The sequence below is a fragment of the Rhopilema esculentum genome, chromosome 17, assembly GCF_057945365.1.
Source record: "Rhopilema esculentum isolate cy_ngs chromosome 17, ASM5794536v1, whole genome shotgun sequence".
Taxonomy (NCBI): Eukaryota; Metazoa; Cnidaria; class Scyphozoa; order Rhizostomeae; family Rhizostomatidae; genus Rhopilema; species Rhopilema esculentum.
The window spans coordinates 6204973-6224268 of NC_142831.1; the positions used below are offsets into that span (position 1 = coordinate 6204973).

The window sequence follows — 19296 nt, forward strand, 5'->3', positions numbered from 1 at the left end:
AATTGTTTGACGTAATTTCCGAACAAAATGCTTTACATTCTTAAATGCTTTCCTTCTAATTTTTTGGGAATGGGCCAAATTTGACCCACCCTAAGATGTACCCCTCCCCCTCAAGATCAACCCTCCTTTACCTACCCTTGTCACACAGATACAGACCTACACAAATTTAATTTTATAAATCTGAACCATTTTTTGTTTATTTTTTTTCGTTTCTAACAAACTTTCAAATGATCACTCCTCCGCAAATATTACTCCAGTTGTAGCGACACCATCAGAACCACAGTGTTCACTTCAATGGGCCTATTGACAGTTTAGTATCTGTCATTGTCCTCTATGGAAATTGAAACTGGTCGCATTATCGCGTTACATCTGTTTGATTTGAGGGCAGTTACTTTACTGTGTTGGTCTGTATACTGTCTTTGAAGTTTCAAACAGTTCCGGAGTTGAGTGGGGCTGCGGGAAAACCTTTCCTGGTCATCCGTTGTCGCAGGCCTAAGCTTGGAAAAGGGGCCTTAACCGTCCTTTATCCGGCGAAATCACGCTGCTAGCCAAAGTAAAACGACATTGATTAATTTATCAATCCATTTATTTTGAATTTTCAAGACTGAGAAATGGCGGAAGCAAGATTGGCTGTGGCTTTCCAATTTGCAGTCACAGATGAAGGGGTTGTCGTCAATGTTGATAAAGAAGTTGTAAAGTTGGTGGCAAGATCGGCCTACAAGTCAGTTAAAAGAAGATGCAAATACGCAAAAAACACAATTCTTAAAGGAGTCTACCCTGCATCGCCAGCGACATGGATGTTCGTTCTTGCTGCTGTTTTAGCGGCAAGACATCACCAACATGAAGTAACGATGGACATGCTTGATAGAATGGAACGTGGATTTCCCGGGTGAGTGGAGAAAAAGCTACCCATTATCCAAAGTTTTAAGTTGTCTTGTTTATTTATCTGATCCTATATTCATTCGGCACCCCGCAATCCTATTTGGTGATGCAGTTGGACTTGGAATATTCCTTACGTGACTCTGTTGGAGTTTTTTCTTTCGTTACACGAGGAACGCCTCTGTCGACGCCCCTCTCGACCTTGATCCTTGTGCGGTGGCCATTGAATTTCATCTGCCGTTTGTTTATCATTGGGGAAAAAGCATTTCATTCGTATAATTTCAACATCCTAATCAAACATGCTTAGAAAAACAACAAAAGTAAATTCGGTACTACCACCAAATGTTTTTGCTTGAACCAAGAAGACAAATATGATATGTTTTCAATCATAATATCCATTTGCCCTTTGGACCCACGGTAAATTTTTCAGGAATGTTGTCTGGCTTTTTAACAATGGTTTCCAAAGTCACAAACAGTATAAACTGCCTAATCAGCGATATTTTTCAAACTGTGTAGCTAAAAGTTTATACTACAGCTAATGTACAGCCTGTGCCATCGATTCTAAAGTGGTGGGGCCAGCTATAGCAATATCATTTTTCCCCTACCCCACGTTGTGGCAAATGTTTTGCTGAGTCAGTTTTACTGTGGATTTTCGCATTTGTATTTTGTATTTGTATTTGTTTCTACCTAGCATCTGAAGTTAGTCTTTAGGTCACTGAGATGCTTATGCTTATCGAACAGTGTCCTAATCCTTTCTCTTGGTGTGACCAAACCTCGTGATTCCTACGTCTAGAATTACAAAGAGCTTAAAACTCTCCTCCTTCTGAGGGAAAGTTCGGTCATGCCAGGGACTTGAACCACTGTCAGGGACCTGAACCACAATTGAATGGGAACCCGTTCCCTGCGCATACCCAAACTTTGCAATCTGGTTTGGGATCTTGTCTGCTTTTCCTCATTGAAATTTGTTCCCACTATCACCATCAACTTTTGAATGTCAAAGTAAAGGGAGTGTGGGCTCTTAGTCTTTGAGGAAGGGCAACACAGTCCCATTTTGCTATTTTTCTTCCAAAATGTTAGAGTTCTATTTTAGGGGTACACTGATTTTAAAATGAATCATACTGTAATGAATCATACTGTAATGAATCATACTTGAAATGATTCTACAAAACCTGCAAGGCTTATCTTGCAAAAGTATGGTTTTCATGAAAAGTTCAATATCATAGCAACCTTTGAAGCACAACTCTTCATCAGATGAAAAGTAAATCTATTAGGACATAGAAAAGTCAGCAATGTATTTGATAATAGTTCATTCTTGAAAAAATTCACAATCATTGAAGCAGTTTGCATAAGTTTGAAATCCATTTCCAAATTAGAACCACTATAATCGGATTTTTATTGCAATTGAATCAATGCTGAGAATGGTTAAATCCAGTTTCCAGAGAGCCTTTTCTCGGTATGAAATGTTCTCAGAGACTTATATATATTGTTAGCAATGTTAAAAATTTATAGGAAGAATTAAATATTATACTTAGTCCAAAATCATGAGAGGCCAAAATATGTGCAAATTAAGATTCTCTGATAGATCTTGATAATGCATAAAACTGGTTCAAAGTTATTGCCTGAGAAGTTTCAGAATCAAGGTTGTTTACATCAAAGCCTGCTTTCTGTCTTTATGGCATCCGGCATCCAACAATAGGCTAGTTACCAAGAATCCTTGTTCATTTTAGTGGTCATCGTTTGGACAAAAGCACTGTTATTGGCATTTGCATATTCACCATGGTGACAGCAATTTGGCTCTTCATGGGTTATTTCTTACAGTTTTCATTGAGAAAGTTACTGGCATACAAAGGACTTTTGTATGAAAGCAGAGGGTATGTTTAGTCTATTTGATGTATTGAAATAGCTGTATTTACTTTTGTTAAGTTGAAAAGGTGAGAAGACAGTGTGTGCTGGCAGCTGACATATCAATTCAACTATGTGCAAATTTCTCAACCTCAGTTTTTTAAAGGCTTCTAATTAAGCTGTTTTGATCCTCTTTGTCTTTATTTTTGTCAAACTTATTTAAAGGTCTATATTAAGGTCTATATATATAACTGTGGTCTTCAAGGGCTTTTATCTCCAATTTTAAAATTTCCCACTTTTCATTGAAGATTCCACATTAGAACCTTTGGAAAAGTGCAAATTTTTCTGAGACATTGAGTATCATTCTACTCATGTCCCTCCAAATTTGAAATGTTTGTCAGTGTCTCTGTTTCAATATGTAGTCTATTAGTGAATTTTTTTGCATACTACCACCCCATTTATACTTTATAGAGATGTGCCATATTATACCATTCTTCTCCCCTGCACTTTTTCATAACAATCACTGTGTTTTTAAAGTGTTGACCCTTTTGATATGAATTTGACTGTTCTCCATGAAAGTTGAACTTCATTGTTTTAATATTTTGTCTTCAATGAGGCATCTTTATACTCAATTATTTTAATTTCAATTTCAGGCCATTTACTTTTAAAACAAAAATATGGGTGGTAAGATCTTTTTCTGTTAGGTCATAATTCTTTTTATGTATTTCAAGAGCAGCTATTCAGTTTTATGTGCCACAAAGTTTGACATATTACCAAGGCCGTCGAGAGGCAGCCCGGGCCCAAAGGTGATTCACAAAACTGGACCCCCTTGAGTAAATTTCCTGTGGCCAAGCCCTTCAGTCTCCCAGAGAACAAGGGAAACACCCATTTTCGGTACAACTGTTGAAAAAGTTTTTGCAAGAATGTGCAAAAACATTTTACATGAATCAAGGACATGTGGACATTTCTCTGCAATAAACTTACAGGCATTGATTCCGTATAAGGGGCTGCATAGTAGCTTTTTTGCATTGTAAATAGATCTTGTTACTTTATTTCCAGCCCTAGCCCTATCCCTCCTAACCCCCCTCTCGACGCCCCTGCATATTACCATGTTTTGTAGACTCTTGGTTGATTTCACTTCTGAAATTGCATTTCATGTGATTTATAAGTAGCACTTTCGTTCTAAGTTACTTCATTGTCATAATGATTTTTGTTTTAGTTCTTTGTCACATACCATACTTTACTCATACTTCTTTTATATTTCATATATGTCATCAAGTAAAGACTCTTCTCTTCAGTAAAAACAAAACATAAGCCTGAATATGATACTTCGAGGGGCCTAAATATAATGATACCCACAGAAAGAGTAGTTTAATGGCTGTCTGACAATTGTATTGATCATTGAACTTAGAGTTACAACTTAGAAATGTCCTGTTTTATAAACCATAACATCTTTTAATTTTCAGATGTTTGTAAGATTGTTGTCAGGAAGGAATCCCTTATTATATAGTTACCAAAAATCAATGCCAGCATTGCCTGTTCCAGACTTGGAGAGAACTGTTGAAAGAGTGAGTCTTTATTATATAATTGAACTCAACTACTTTTCAATTTAATAGAATTGTACTAATTGGTAAACTTACTATTTATAATGAAATTCTTGAGATGTACATTTTTATAAAGAGAGTTGTTGTTAGTTGAAACTTCTGTAATATTTGTGAATTTTTGACAAAGCACTAATGCATTTGCTGTCATAGTAGGTACAAAGGTTTTAAATTTTGAGCTATGCCAATAAAAGTTGATAGGTGTCAGTAAGATTAACATGCTCGATAGTTAGAGCACTTGACTGTAGTGCAGAAGGTGACAATCCAGCATCAACCTAAATCAACCTGTATGTTAATCTTCTGTCCAATCAGCAGCAATTGGGTGCCCAGTGATGGCAATGTCTCTATGGCAGCAAGAAAAGGAAATGTGGCATCACAAAATGTTTATGTGAAAAGGGATCATAGCTTCAAAGCCCAATTAACATATATCAGGTCTTTGTTGTTTGCAACTAGTTTCTTATGTTTAGCTTGCTGCTTGATAGACAATTTCTCTCTCTAGTATTTAAGATCTGTAAAGCAACTGCTGAGCGAAGAAGAATACAAAAAGATGGAGGAGCTTGCCACAGAATTTAAGGTTGCTAATACATTTGTTTCATTCTAGTTCTCAAAATAAGTATTCTATGTCAGTCATGAATTGAAAAATTTTTTAATTTTGAATGTAGGATTGTTTTTTTTCACTTTGTACAAATATGTAATCATATAAGGATATGTGCATTAATGTTTAATTCATGTTCTTATTTTTTGTCAAAATAATGTCATAGTTAATAATACTTTGCTCAGAATTTTTTAAACTTGGTTTTCTCTAAAAAGTCTCAATTTTATTTTTAGACTGGTATTGGGCTCAAGTTGCAGAGATATTTGATGTTAAAGTCTTATTTTTCTTCAAACTATGTATGTACATTTATACTTTTAATGTGTATATTTCTAACAGTTCTATTTGTCTATACACATCAGTTTAAGTATGAACTATACACATCTATATACACATGTCTATACACATCTGTATAAACTGGGTTATTGCAGGATGGGCAAACATGCCTTTTTTTCTAGGAAATTGTGGTAAAGTTTTCACATTTTTGGGAATTTATGGAATTCTGCATCATTCTGCTCCAAAAAGCCATCTTGTAGTAAATTTATCTCAAATATCTTATTCCTGGTCTTAAACCTCAGCTTAAAAAGACAAAACTGTATTTATTTGCCTGTGACTGCTGTAAAGTGTTGCAAACAATTTCATTGTGAAGAAGCTTTAATATTTCAACCGCTGCAAACTGAAATCCTCATATATATTTGGCTTTAACTCTAAGCAGATATAGAGTACCGAAATGTGATGTCATCGAAAGTCTGTTTTTAGAATCTCTTAATTTTGACCACATAATCTGAAAGAACGCCATAAAAATTTTTTCAACATGCAAAATAAGTTAGATATATTCAAAATTGGGCGAGATATGGCCAAAGAAAGACTTCAAGTTTGCTAACGGATTACTGTTATTCTGGTCTGGATCATAAATTATAAACCAAGGCGAAATTACTGAGGTTTGATGGGGGCAAGAGCCTGTGCTCATGTGGCGAATATCTCCTCCAATTTGTAACAATTTCTCCTGATTTTGATAATGCCCTAGTTGCTTTTGGAGAGGTTTTGATTTCAGAGGACACACCCAACTTCCTAGCAATGTTATCAAAGTCATCATCATGCAAAAAGTTCACTTTAGCTTCGTGGCTTTCAATCCAGTCTTGTTTTGTCTTGTGTTTGTCTACAGACATCAACAAAACTTCGTACATATCTACATTTTCCTTGATATTATCAGTGTAACTGATTAAGGTCTCCTTCTCCTTTGATAATCGTAAAAAAGTTTTAGTAAACAATCTCACTGTTCTTTTATGTTGATTGTTTCTTTTAATGTATCGTGTTAGATTAGAATTTCAAATCCTCTTTGCAGGTCAGTGACTGGTGGGAACGTTTTGTTTATCTCAGATCTCGCTCACAACTCATGATTAATAGTAACTATTATGGAGTGGTATGTTTCAGCTTATGGCTTGTTTTGTTGAATGGGATAACGTGTACCAACATTCCCTCAAGCATAGTAAATTGCCGTCAGAGTGAAGTATGTTAAAGGGGGTTGGCGTATGTTGTGTATGCTACGTGCCTTCTAGTACTCTCTCTCTGTTAAAAAAGTATAATGATATAGTTTGGCAATTATTGGGGGCTGGGGGCAGCCCCCTGAAATTCCCCACTTCTGACGGCCCTGTAATAATCCCAGCTCATTGCACTTTGGCAGATAAGTTTCCTTCCTTTAAATCAAATCCCTTCTTTTTTAGGGTTTCTTCCAATTTGTGGAGTATACCTGCCCTCGTTTTTGGTTTATTTATTTTTCAGTGTGTAAAGTTCTTTAATTTAGCTTTTTATATCGTTTTAGGACACCCTCGACATGCCACCGACGACCATTCAAACAGCAAGGGCGGCTAACTACATTTATGCTTTGCTATCATTCAGAAAAATGATTGACAAGCAAAAATTGAAGCCGGTAATTTTAACCAATCAGCATTCAGTAAATAAGGGCCTTGCCTTATCCAACTTTTCATGCTCAAATTTTCGAATACGCAACAGCATTGACTGGGCGTAATTTGAAGAACTTTTTTGCCAACCTTTTTTATTTTTACTGTCATAAATCGCAGTCTCTCATGTTGTAATTCTATATTTCTATTAATAAAATTTTCCCTTTAGATAATGTTTTGTTAACTTTAATTATTGTATTGCAGTTGAAGCATATGGGTATTTATCCCCTGTGTTCCGCCCAGTATGAAAGAGTTTTCAATACAACTCGAATTCCTGGAAAAGAGGAAGGCAAGCTGACATTTTTCTCTGTTTCAAACATATTTGATTTCTATTGTTGAATCCTGCTACAAACCTGAATCGTAAACCGCATGACTCCCGACTGACTTACATTTGCTATTTGATTTCTACGTTATTCAAATCAAATATAGTACCCTGGACAAATTGGACATTGCCTACGTGGGACCAATTTCTTACACCCCCCCCCCCCCCCCTCTTGCAGATCCGACTCAACGGGATGCAATAGCATATTTGTATAGTACTTTTAAGATCTGTTAACTGAACCAGATCATTTTTCATTATATTTGTTACTGAGGGAATCTAGATAAGAATTTTCATAATAAAGCTTAGTTTTTTTTAATTAATTTTAAGGCTTTTAATATTTTGTTTGTTTCATTAGCGATGACAAATTATATTTCTTCTACAGATGTGCTCCAGCATTTGCAAAGCTCAAATCACATAGTTGTTTATCATAGAGGCAAATATTACAAATTGACCTGTGTTTTCAGTGGGAAAGTCTTAAAGCCCGCCGATCTTGAACAGTAAGCACTTTATGTCTTTCTTCCCATCTACAATAATATGAGCTGCAACTCCCTCGAGAACATTTCATATTATTGCATTGTAGGTTATTATTTATTTATTTTTTCAACTTATTTGATTCTTTCTATTTATATATTATTTTCAACTAATTTTTTTCGAAAATGCTTTAATTTTTGTGAGTTTTCGATTTATTCGATTGTCTTGTTAGGATATTTTTTTCTATTCTTTGGCTATTTTCCGATTGTTTTTTAATGGCATGGAATATTTGAAAAATGTAACTTTGTTTCTTTAAGAATTTTCTATAACACTTATCAGAGGATACATATGTGGTTGATATGTAGATATTCTAGGTGCTTCTTTCATGGTGCTAGAGACTCTTTCTTTCGCTTGTTAAAGAGTTCGTATCCAGTTTTGAACTGCTTGTATTTCTTTAGCCAGCTGATCAAGATCGTTAATGACGATGAAACCAAGCCATTCCCCGGCGAAGAGAAGCTCGCTGCTTTAACTGCTGACATGAGGTCTGTGCTTTTTTAATACCTTTATACCCGGGTTAAGGTTTGAGATGAAAACAGAAGTCCATCTCTCGGTGCAATTTATGACAAAAGGAGCTCTCACAATGAAAATTGTGACTAAGAACATCGCTTCAGTCGATTACTCTTTTTGTCAACATTACAATTTGTCAGAAAAGGCAATTACCTTTTTTACTCTGGGATTTCCTTATGGAAAAGTCTGGCCTCACGAAAATGGTCTCAGATATTGCAGATGATATTTCTACTTTTTAAATCAGCTTTTTCTCGTTTCAGGCCTCATTGGGCAGAAGTTAGAAACAAATACTTCAGCACTGGTGATAATAAAGCATCTCTGGGAATGATTGAAAGGGTAAGGCGATTTTCTTTATTTGAATTATCCTGTCTCGGCCGAAAACATTTAGGTAGCTGTCTCAGTGGACGCTCTTTTTGTAATCCTCTAACGCTAAAATTCCAGGATTTAACCTCAGCTCCGCATCCTACCGATTGCATGCTCCCTTCCATCAAGTTTCTTTTTGCGTGTACCAAGTCTTTTTTTACCCATCAGGCGGCGTTTGTTGTTGCACTGGATGACACAGATGGTGGAATCTTTGTCAAGGTGGGTCAAATAATTGCCATTTTCTAAATTATAAAGCATTTCTTTATTCACATTGGTTTCAACTTAGCAGTTATTATAACCTTTAAAGTAAGAAATAGTTAAGGAATGATTAAGCAAAGGTGACTGTTCTCAGAAGAATTTAGCTGCTAAAGTCAAAGGAGGATATAAATTGCATATCCAATTTGCATTCATAAAAAAGTTGCAACGGAGTTTCAAGGATATTTGCACATCTGTCTCTGTATGATAAAATTTTAGTGTGTCAAACTCTATCTGGCATTCAAAAGACTTATTGTATTTAAAACTAATTAAGTTTCACATTTGTAGGACGACCCAGACCAAATGGATGAATTTGCAAGATCGAATTTGCACGGCAATGGATACAACAGATGGTTTGATAAATCATTCACGCTAATAGTCTGTAAAAATGGAAAAGTGAGTTTATTATTGGCTCTCCTTCTTCAAATGTCGCATGCAAGAAAACAATAAACATCTACATTATATTATATTATTATATTATATTATAGTAGACATATTATAGTAGACAATCATCTACCTTATATATGACATAACCAGGAAGACACGAATCCCGATTTACAGACAATCCAGGATAGGCTAAGCCATTATGTTAATAATGTTTTGAGATAAACGCGTCCCATCAATGGCTTTCGTTTTAAATGTTTGATTAGCAAGAAGAAAAAATTGTCTCCTTTAGAAAGAAGAGAGGGGAGACAAACTTAAGCTTTCTAAAGGAGTTTCATAACTGACTGAAATCCAACTGTTTTTCTAGTCGATTTAACAACATTCTACCCTTTTCATTTCTGTAATAGTCCATCGATAGGAAAATATGTTTGGTATCTGTTTGTGGAGGTGATGATAATAGATTTTAATTGTATATTAAGTCTGCTTTGTGTCTGTTGTTTCTCATCCCAAGACAGAATGCAAAATTATCAATGTCTTTACTGAATAGCATGCTCTTTAAAAAAGCTTTTTCTAAAAGCTCCTTGGTAATTGATATCATTTTCGCAGATATTTTATAGTCTTTTCTCTTTCGAATACAGGTTGGTTTCAATACTGAACATTCTTGGTAAGTTTTTCAGTCACAGATACGCACTGTTCTTTTATTCTTAAGCTTACCAACTGTAAAGAATCTTCCCAAATTAAGTGACATTTTAATGACTTCATTTGTTAAGTTAACGTGAATTTGATTTTTGACACATTATAGGATCCCGAAAAGTGGGACCAACCGTAAATATACTTTTTGCATTCTCTTCATGAAGAATCCCGTTTTTGTCACAAATGGTCCCATTTTTTATTGGGAGTTCTGTCTCTCAAACAAATGCATTTCCATGTGCCATTAAATTTCTGATGTTACCTATAAATAAAGAGATATATCAATTGTAAGTAAATGAAACAATAAATATATAGGTGAATAATTATATACTGTTGCTCGATGATTGCATTAAGCGTAAGGCTTGGAGCTGCAAAGTGTGTGCAAAGTGTGTACTGCTCTGCCTATACTATGGCGTCGAGTAATATATGACAGACCAATAAGCTGTATTCTTTTTAAGTAAATAGATAGATGTAAAAAGAACGAAATAGATGAATATATAAATTCATTTGCTTTTACAGGGCTGATGCACCTGTAATGGGGCAAGTGGCTGAATGGGTCATGGTTGAAGATGTTGAAAAATTAAAGTAAGTTATCAGAAATCAAACCAACTTTAGTTATAACCAAACCAGTATAATACAACTTCTTTGTTGATAGAATCAAAGCCAACATACTTGCAGATTGTATATTTAATGTATACAACTGCTTGTGTCATATTGTGTAAAATTATATATTGTTGTTTAGATACACAGAAGATGGACATTGTAAGGGCGAACCTGAATTTGCAAACTGGCCCTGGTTCATGAAACTTCGATGGGACATCAATGAAGACGTTAGTAACCTTTACTATTTGTTCTAGGAAGTTCTTTTCTGGTGCCCAGGGCCCTTTTAGTCTCAGGTTGACGGAGAGGCTATTAAAGTCAGTTTGGATGATTAAAACTGAAATTGGGGCACAATTAAGGAAGGCTTTTTAGCTGTCACCTTGACAATTCGCTGGTGCACCATAACCATAATCTCAGTGATCAAATTTTTCAGTGGTTTACTTTATACACCTTTGCGAGAAAACTTTTTTTACTTTTAGTTTCAATAGTTAGTAGAATCTTGTCTCTGCTTTTTGGTTTGGAAGGTTTTTTTTGGAAGGTTGTCAAGTCAAATTGAATTATAGGATTGGATCAAGCAAATGGCCCTAAAAACTATATAGAAAAAGCCAAACTTTCTTGCTCGCTCAAAACACCTGGATTAGCAATTTTGTTATCTTCCTTATTAAGGTAGAAAATAGGTTAGAATCTTCAACTAGCTTAAGTCTTATCAATGGGAGGAGTGTATGTATAACTTTGTCTCTAGCTTTGCCTCTAGCTCTGGTAAACCAAGATATGCCTCTAGCTTTGTTCATAACAAATGTTTCGGGTTTGTATCTTCCTCTTCCCTATGTATTGGCTTATTGTTTATCCTTGAATGATATCTTTCCACCCTCCTCACATTGGCTTATTATATTGCAGTGTCAAGCAATCATAGAAAAGTCAGCAGAGGACGCCAAGCTGTTGATTGATGACGTCGACCTACACCTGATGATCCATGATGAATATGGTTGGTTGCTACCTCGTTTCTATGATGCTGCCTCGTTTCATGTTTTGCCGTTGCATTGTAATTGTCTGTCTGTGTAGGAATTGAGAACAATTTCTCGGCTGCCTGTTTGCGTAGAAATTGTCGTCTAGTACGATAAAAATTCAGCATTATAAAACCGGTTTGGTGTCTCGCAGGTTCAAAAGAATGAGTGGGGGGTTTCAGATTTGATATGAAAGTGTATTTCATTGAATACAGTTTGGAGAATTAGCGATTTCTTCTGCTCAGTGTTCTGAAAATTTATGAATTTATGTGTGTTTTCAGCTCTGTTTAAAATGCTTCCAAATGTTCACAAAGTTATGGACTATGTAGATAAATTAAAGTCCGTATTTTAATGAATTTCGGGTTCTCTTCAAACTTTTTGGAGAGTATGAACAAGCGTGCTTTTACGATCCTCTGACGACTAGCCACTTTTCATATCTAGAAACATATTTTATGCAAAGTGTATTCCCATATGGATCACGATTAAAGATCCTTCCAACAAAATGACTTTTTTAATAGTGCATAATTGCATTCCTAATCATTAGAGCAGTCTTTCGTCATGGTTTGAGCTGCCTAATTTAGATAAACCCTGCTTTTCTGGGGTCGTTCAGAGTTACCCTAATTTTTTACCGCTTATCTAATGCTTGTACCCAAATTTTCTACAGTGTAGCTACTTCCACAGAATGAATTGAATTGATATAACTTGAATTGAATTGAAAGAGTAATCTTGACAGCAGCTCTTTACGACTGGCTATTTTGACACGACCTTTTTTCTAGGAAAACGCATCATGAAACAAATTAAAACCAGGTTGGTATTCAAGTGATTTTCATATTTGTCTTATAATCAAATTAAGTGTGTTTTTTTCGTTTTATTCGTTTCTTGTTAGGCCTATACTGTCCATGATCTACGCAATGCGCCTCCTACTATTCAGTGTGACGTCATTTACAATGTATGACGAATTCGTGTCTTGCTACATTTACAATGTATGGCTAGATTCGTGTCTTGCTACATACCTCTGATCCGAACTCAATCACGAGACATACATGACGTCATTCAAACAACTACATTTACTATGCAGAAACCTAGCTTTTCATGATACTTTGTAACTGAAACCCGGTTTGATATTTTTGCTACACTACACGCAAATGGCAAAGAAGTCACAGAACAACAGCAAAGAAAGAACGTTCTCATAAAAGGTCGAACAAGCTCTACAAATGTAATACTTTTAAATTGCCTTAACAACGTTGCTGCAAATTAACTTTCTTTTCACCTTAGTCCCGATGCATTCATTCAAGTCGCTTTGCAAATGGCATTTTTCAAGGTATAGTTTATGTTTTTGTAAGTTCGCATTATTGAATTTAAAGTGAAGTTTGCTGGTTTATATTTGGAGCATCCTGACTTGTTTTCAGTAGGGTTTTGTTGGTTCGGGTTTCTTGATAGTTCTCCTGGTTCTGCTGCCTTTACATTGCTTTCCCAGTGATTACACTCCCTCTTGATCGCCCTCGCCCATATTTATTCTACCTTTGCCGCCATCTCGCCCATTTTCTTAACTTCTGACTTTCTTAACTGCTCTTTCTTTTTATACACCCTTCAAACCCTTTTCCTTTCACTGCGCCCTCCCCATTTAACCTGAAACATTGCAAGGCAACACACATCAAGCTTGCTTTATCGTATCTTATTTCCTTAGCTCCATGATGTTGTATTGACGACGTAAAAAAGGTCTTAATTTCAGCAATTCCTAACGAGCAATAACATTTAGCTGATTGTATTTACCTTTTCTAGGATGCTGGCCATTGTTGTTTGACCTACGAAGCTGCCATGACCAGACTTTTCAGGTAACTTGTCTTGTCCATGCCATTTCTTTACATTGAAACTCCCCCGTCGCACTAGTTCCCTTTGTACAGTCACAAACCTCGACTATAGTGGTCTCAATCATTGTATTTGCTCCTTGACTACCAGGACGGGGGGAGTGGGGGTAATTCAGTTACCGAAATGTTCTCAACTCCTCCTCACAGGTGATAGCCTATATACGACGAGATGGATTCAAATTTCCCCTAATGATACGGTGCAAGCTCTTTGCTAGACCCTACAAAAAAGGATTTGCCCCTCAGTTGATGCAAATGATACCCGATCTAAAGCAATTTAATACACCTCCATCGACCCTCTTTGTAGCAATTGGGTCGTATTATATTGTAAATAAGTTTATGATTATCATTTCAAGTAAACTAGATGTTATTTATCAGCTGTCAGCCATTTTCGGCAAGAGGACTGTTTGCCACATTTGGTAGGGAAAGTGGCATTTGTTTAAAATTTGGCATAACATTGAAATGGCTAATCCTTTTATTTATGTCATCACGAATTTTTCATTGACAGAAGAGCATGTATTGCCGAAGGAGTATCTTAAACGCATTCACTTTTCACAACCGCATTTGGCGAGACTCTCATTTTCGGACATCTCTTTGAAACGAACACCTCCAAATAGCGGACAAAGTGACTTATAGTTACGCTGACTCCGACTTTACCGATTTCCGTCATAAAGAAGTCTAAACACAGTTTTAATAGAGCTTTCTTTTATACCTAACCCAATGAGGTGAATAGATAGATTTAACTTATCTTCTTTCTTTGCAGAGATGGACGGACGGAAACTGTCCGTTCATGCACAATGGATACTAAAAATTTTATCGTCGCAATGAACGACGCCAATATTTCGGTGTGTATTTATGTATTACGTATTCTTGATTTCGCCATCTCTGCCTGATTTTAGGCCTATTTGATTTATGATTTTATGCCTATTTGATTTATGATTTTAGGCCTATTTGATTTATGATTTCAGGTCGATTTGATTTTCATTTCACCTTGTAACCGGCGACGGCGGGTTCTACGCAAATAAAGGCGTTATAAGCCCGGTCCTTTATTTAGTTATTTCTATCATCTCCTTCTCAACTTTCCCTTGAAGTTTCCAATTTATGATTGACAGTGTCCTCTTTCTTTACAGCGTGAAGAGCGCATCCGACTTTTCCGAAAAGCAACCGACAATCACGTAAAATTATACCGACAGGCAATGACCGGCCAAGGTATCTTTGTAGCAAAACACTTTGATTTGATCATCATCTTATTATATCCTCTACTTAAAACAGTTTATCAATTCTATTACCACTGTTGTATAAAGGATTGAAAATAAATGCTGATATCTTTGCTGAAGCAGGAAGGACTGTAATTTTAAAGATTCCAGGGCCAAGACTCAAAATCTTAAGGTATTTTGATTCTTTAATGAGTCATACCTCAATACATTGGTAATTTGGTCGTCAAAAAGAATTCATGCATCCCAACTGTGGAAAGAGTTACATTTTTTACCCTTCAGGTACTTCGGAAGTAAAAACCCCGGGAGAAGGTCGATATTATGATTTCATGCCCTACATCCCCTTCCCTGTCTGCGTCTAAGGACTTTTTATATCCTATTCTTGTTCGTTTGTTTTTTAGGGATCGACCGCCATCTGTTTTGCTTATACGTCGTGTCAAAGTATCTAGAAGTCGAGGTGCCATTTTTGCAAAAGGTGTTTATCTCTATGTTTTTCATGATATGTGATGATATTTATACAGAGAATACTAGATTAACCCTTTTAAGAATTTGTTACAATTTTTGCGTGAATCATGTGTGTCTCTTTACCTAGTATAAATGTCAAGCGCATTAACTCTTTATTGCTTTAGCTGCTGGGCTTATGTTCTACGGTATCTAAGGTTTTTTTTAATCTTTAGGTCCTCAGTGAGCCATGGAGACTCTCTACAAGTCAGGTATGTCAAAGTATGATTTACTGACAAAAAAGGCATTAGTGCTAGAGCCATTCCAAGTTGCAATTCGATTATCACACAGTTTATTTAAGCCAGTGTCACTAAACGACTATAGTAAAAGAAACAAGATATGTTTGTTTGAAGAAAGGTTTTTGCTCATTTCGCCAATAGTGAACCAAGTAAACATTCATGTGATATATCGAATAAATTCAAATTTGTTTGCAGAAAGATTTTTTCAACATTTTCCTCTTAACAAATTATGAAAAGTAAGGATAGCCGTGACTTGACATTGGAGTAATGCATTTAAGGGAAGTGTTTTTGAGAAAATGCTTCCAGGGGTAATTATCTGATAGAGTATTTTCTGTGTCACAGACTCCCTGCGGACAAACAGGCCGGGTTGATTTCAACAAAAGAACGGATTTGCGGTTAGCAGGCGGTGGTTTTGGCCCGGTAAGTTTTCGGTCCGGTCTCCAGTATTGTATAATTTATAAAAACAAAGCGCGTATCATTATTGTTATAATGTTATTATAGGTATAAGAAGTTGGTGTTATTTCTATGAATCAATGAAAAGGGTTAGTTTTTTACCGGTTTTGTACCTGTGTCGGTCTTTTCTATCGGAAACAGTACACTTACAGTACACAGAAAACCACACTAAGCAATACGGCTTCAAGGAACTAGCTGCAGAGAATGAAGTAAATTTACTGAACTTGACTTTTCCTTTGCTTTGGTTGCTTTTTAAGTCGACTTTATTTTTGTCAGGTTGATGACAAGGGATATGGCGTCTCGTATATCATATGTGGTGATGATTTGTTGTCATTCCATGTCTCGTGCAAGAAATCATGCTCATCAACTGTAAGTTTGTAATTTCTTTTGAACCTCCACTAAGGATTACCTCTGAGCACTATCCTTTTTCGTAGCTCAGCGAAGCATGTCTATTAACAGGATTTATCCAATATTTTGGAGGCGTATCCATTGAAATGAGCAAAACGCATCGAAATTTCATCCATCGTTTTAATAACGACATTGAAAATCGAGGTTTTTGAAAACACATCTTTTCGTAAACGCTCGCTTTAAAGTGGCATAAAAAACGATCAAAATGGATGTTTTAAATAATGCTGCCCTAGTAACAAGGATCAACGTGGCAGAATCAAAGAAATGGCAAACAGCGGGCTTTGTTGTTTAGGGCAGACCATCACTTTGTTGGGTATCGGTATTATATCATTGTTGTTAAAGCATGGAATAAGAAGGAAAGAAGTGAAAAACAATAGAAATAAGCAAAGCACAAAACTGTGTAGTAAAAACGTAGCCAACATCAAGACCCTGTTTTATTTACTGTTTGAATTTTGAAGGCCCATTCTTGTACAGCTCCTAGCCATGTTTACCTGTTTACCAACAATGCTTAGAATATATTATATCTAAATCTCTGATCGATTATTAACTATCACCTGCTCGATGAGTCTTTTCTTCACCTACGCGTTAGATTCATAGCAACAAAATTAGTTATAATAATCGCCAATTATGGTAAATCCGTGAATTGCCCCCTCTCTCCACGTCGAATTAACCCCACCCTGACATAAAACGTAGTTGCATGAACTGTCGGCCAATGGTGTAAGTAGGCTATAAAATTGGGCAACAATGCTGATGTTGAACAACAAACCTTTGATTCTAAACTTTACAAAAATCTGATACTGGTCGTCTTTATACGAATAACCTTTATATTTCCGTTAAGAAATTATGCCTTTCATTTGTTTGATGTTAAAGATTAGAATAAACTCTTTATTTTCTTTAGTTTACTTTAACAGAGCGATTTATAAAACAATTTCACACTCAATAGAAAGTTACCGTGTATAAGTATTTTAATCTGAAAGTGAATGGCTTATCCTGGTATCACTGAATATCAGGGATAGAGAATTTTAACCCCTTTTGCGGGGTTAAAAACAATAATATTAACTCGAACTTGTACAAACAATTTTGTTTTCAGGACGCGAAGAAATTCAGTGGATATATCAGAAAATCGATGCAGGAAATCAAAGAACTCATGCTCTGCGAGTAAAATGGAATTTTTGTTGCCACCCACTACTGCTTATTATAATCAGGCAATTTTTGCCTTTTTTATCATTAATTTAGCTATTTAATTTACTTTACTTCTAGTTTGAATGGACCATAGAATAGTTTGCAGTCTGAGTGTTCCGGTTCAATTAATTGCGAGCAATTTTGTTGCATGGATCAGGTTGCAACTATCGGAAATGGCTGGAGCAACGTTGACATCAGGTCTTGTCTGAATAACTTTTAGGTTTCAAACATGATATTTTTAGGTCTTTGGAAAATACTTCTCGGCATACAGAACTTGTTGCTCCGCTAATCAAAGCTATGTGGAATCAAGGCTTGTTTTGAATAACAATCATAAAAATGTTTATCTCGATGAATTTCCAAGACAGGAAGTTTTACAGTAGTGCCTCTGCGCTCTACTTCAGGCTAAATAGTGCTCTCGTACCCCCCGATACACATGGTAATAAAAAGAATAGGTGAAAAATTACTTACCAAAACTTTGTGGATATTTCTTAAAAAAATTGAATTCTGGATGCAAAATATTTTCGTTTCAGTAGTTAATCTCTAAATCCACAGAAAAAATTTTTTCGTCAAATAACTTCGTATAAACATCGACAATTTGTTTTCCAATCTTTTCATCGGTTGATGAAAGTCTGGCTTTATTGCTTTTAATGTTTTAGTCTATCATTCTCTCCTTTTGTTCTTAATTGGCCTAGCGTTTCAATTAAAATTTGAGGTTTATCTTTAAGTATGTAAACTATGTTCTTATCTTTGTAAGGACAATTAACATAATGGAGTCATCATGGTTTGTTGTGTTGAAAAAATCTTACCACAGTCTGTTTTATTTAAGTTTAGTTGTTTGAGAAGTCTACTATTGCTTTTTGCTTTAATTTGTGACTAACATAGCCGGAATTCCATCGTTAAAGAAAAATTGAATTTTCAATAATTTAATCTTTGATAGTATGACAAGTTGCCGATAGTATGACAAGTTTATGGCGTCACAAACCCTATTTTTAGTTTTCTGAATTTCGATACATAACCTGACAGAACAACATAAAATACCTCTAATTGTGCAAAAACAGATAGAACTGCCACATATTGACTGAGACATGACCATATTAGAAGATGGGTCTTTCCCAATCAAACTGGTAATCCATTAGCAAAACTGGGCTCGTTCACTGACCATATCTAAGAAAATATGTCACAAATCTGAATAATGTATATTTAGAGGTATTTTACCGTACGTATTCTGCTCATTTGGTTCAAATTCAAAATACTGAAACTGGATTTATGACGTCACCAATCTCCATTTTATGGCCTAAAAAGTATCATTCACGAAAGAAATGGTTGAGCATTTTATTAGAAATATAACAGAGCTGGTCTCTGTTTGAGAAGACTTAAATGCTGGAATCATCGTCAAATAGAGCTTTCATTCTACTGGTGGATTTTCCAAAAGAACCTATGCCCTTTTGTGAATTTTTTTCTCATATTGACACATTTCCCAGCATTATCTTCCAAAAAAGATCGATGTAGAGTAAAGATTTGGATGGGTACCTAAGAACAATTGTAGTTGAAAACAAGGAGATAATGACACTGAAATATAACCAGATTTTCAAAAGATAGCCTGAACTCTGAAGACAGCAAGACTGCGGTTTAGGCAGATTAGCCGCCCTGTGCTATGTGTTTGATGTCAAACATTAGTTACTTTCTAGTGGAATTAGTATTTTGTAGAACCTCTATTATCTTATACCATGCTTATACCAATTATCATAGGTTTGCAACTTGTATTTTAGCAGCGTGTACTGTAGACCGATCCATACTTATATTTTGAATACATTATTATATTCTTTCTTTGAATTTATTCCTTATAGTTTTCAAACTTCTTGGTTTTACTGGAAAAGCAATGCTATTGTATCATGTCTTTTCG

The 19296-nt window shown here is 35.6% G+C and overlaps 1 protein-coding gene across 1 annotated transcript; it reads left to right on the forward strand.

Annotated features, from left to right (window-relative positions):
- Positions 1–251: 251 nt before the first annotated feature.
- On the forward strand, positions 252–19226 carry LOC135681892 (carnitine O-palmitoyltransferase 1, liver isoform). The gene is made up of 28 exons (XM_065196536.2): positions 252–889; positions 2607–2750; positions 3375–3405; positions 4188–4289; positions 4822–4896; positions 5151–5213; positions 6260–6337; positions 6737–6844; positions 7080–7164; positions 7580–7694; positions 8127–8210; positions 8496–8571; positions 8767–8817; positions 9142–9249; positions 9876–9901; positions 10447–10512; positions 10670–10757; positions 11425–11512; positions 12308–12338; positions 12807–12852; positions 13314–13366; positions 14160–14241; positions 14527–14605; positions 15012–15085; positions 15288–15323; positions 15693–15770; positions 16080–16172; positions 17302–19226. The coding sequence occupies exons 1-28, from the start codon at positions 612–614 to the stop codon at positions 17371–17373; spliced, it is 2310 nt and encodes a 769-aa protein (XP_065052608.1). The 5' UTR covers positions 252–611; the 3' UTR covers positions 17374–19226.
- Positions 19227–19296: the final 70 nt, after the last annotated feature.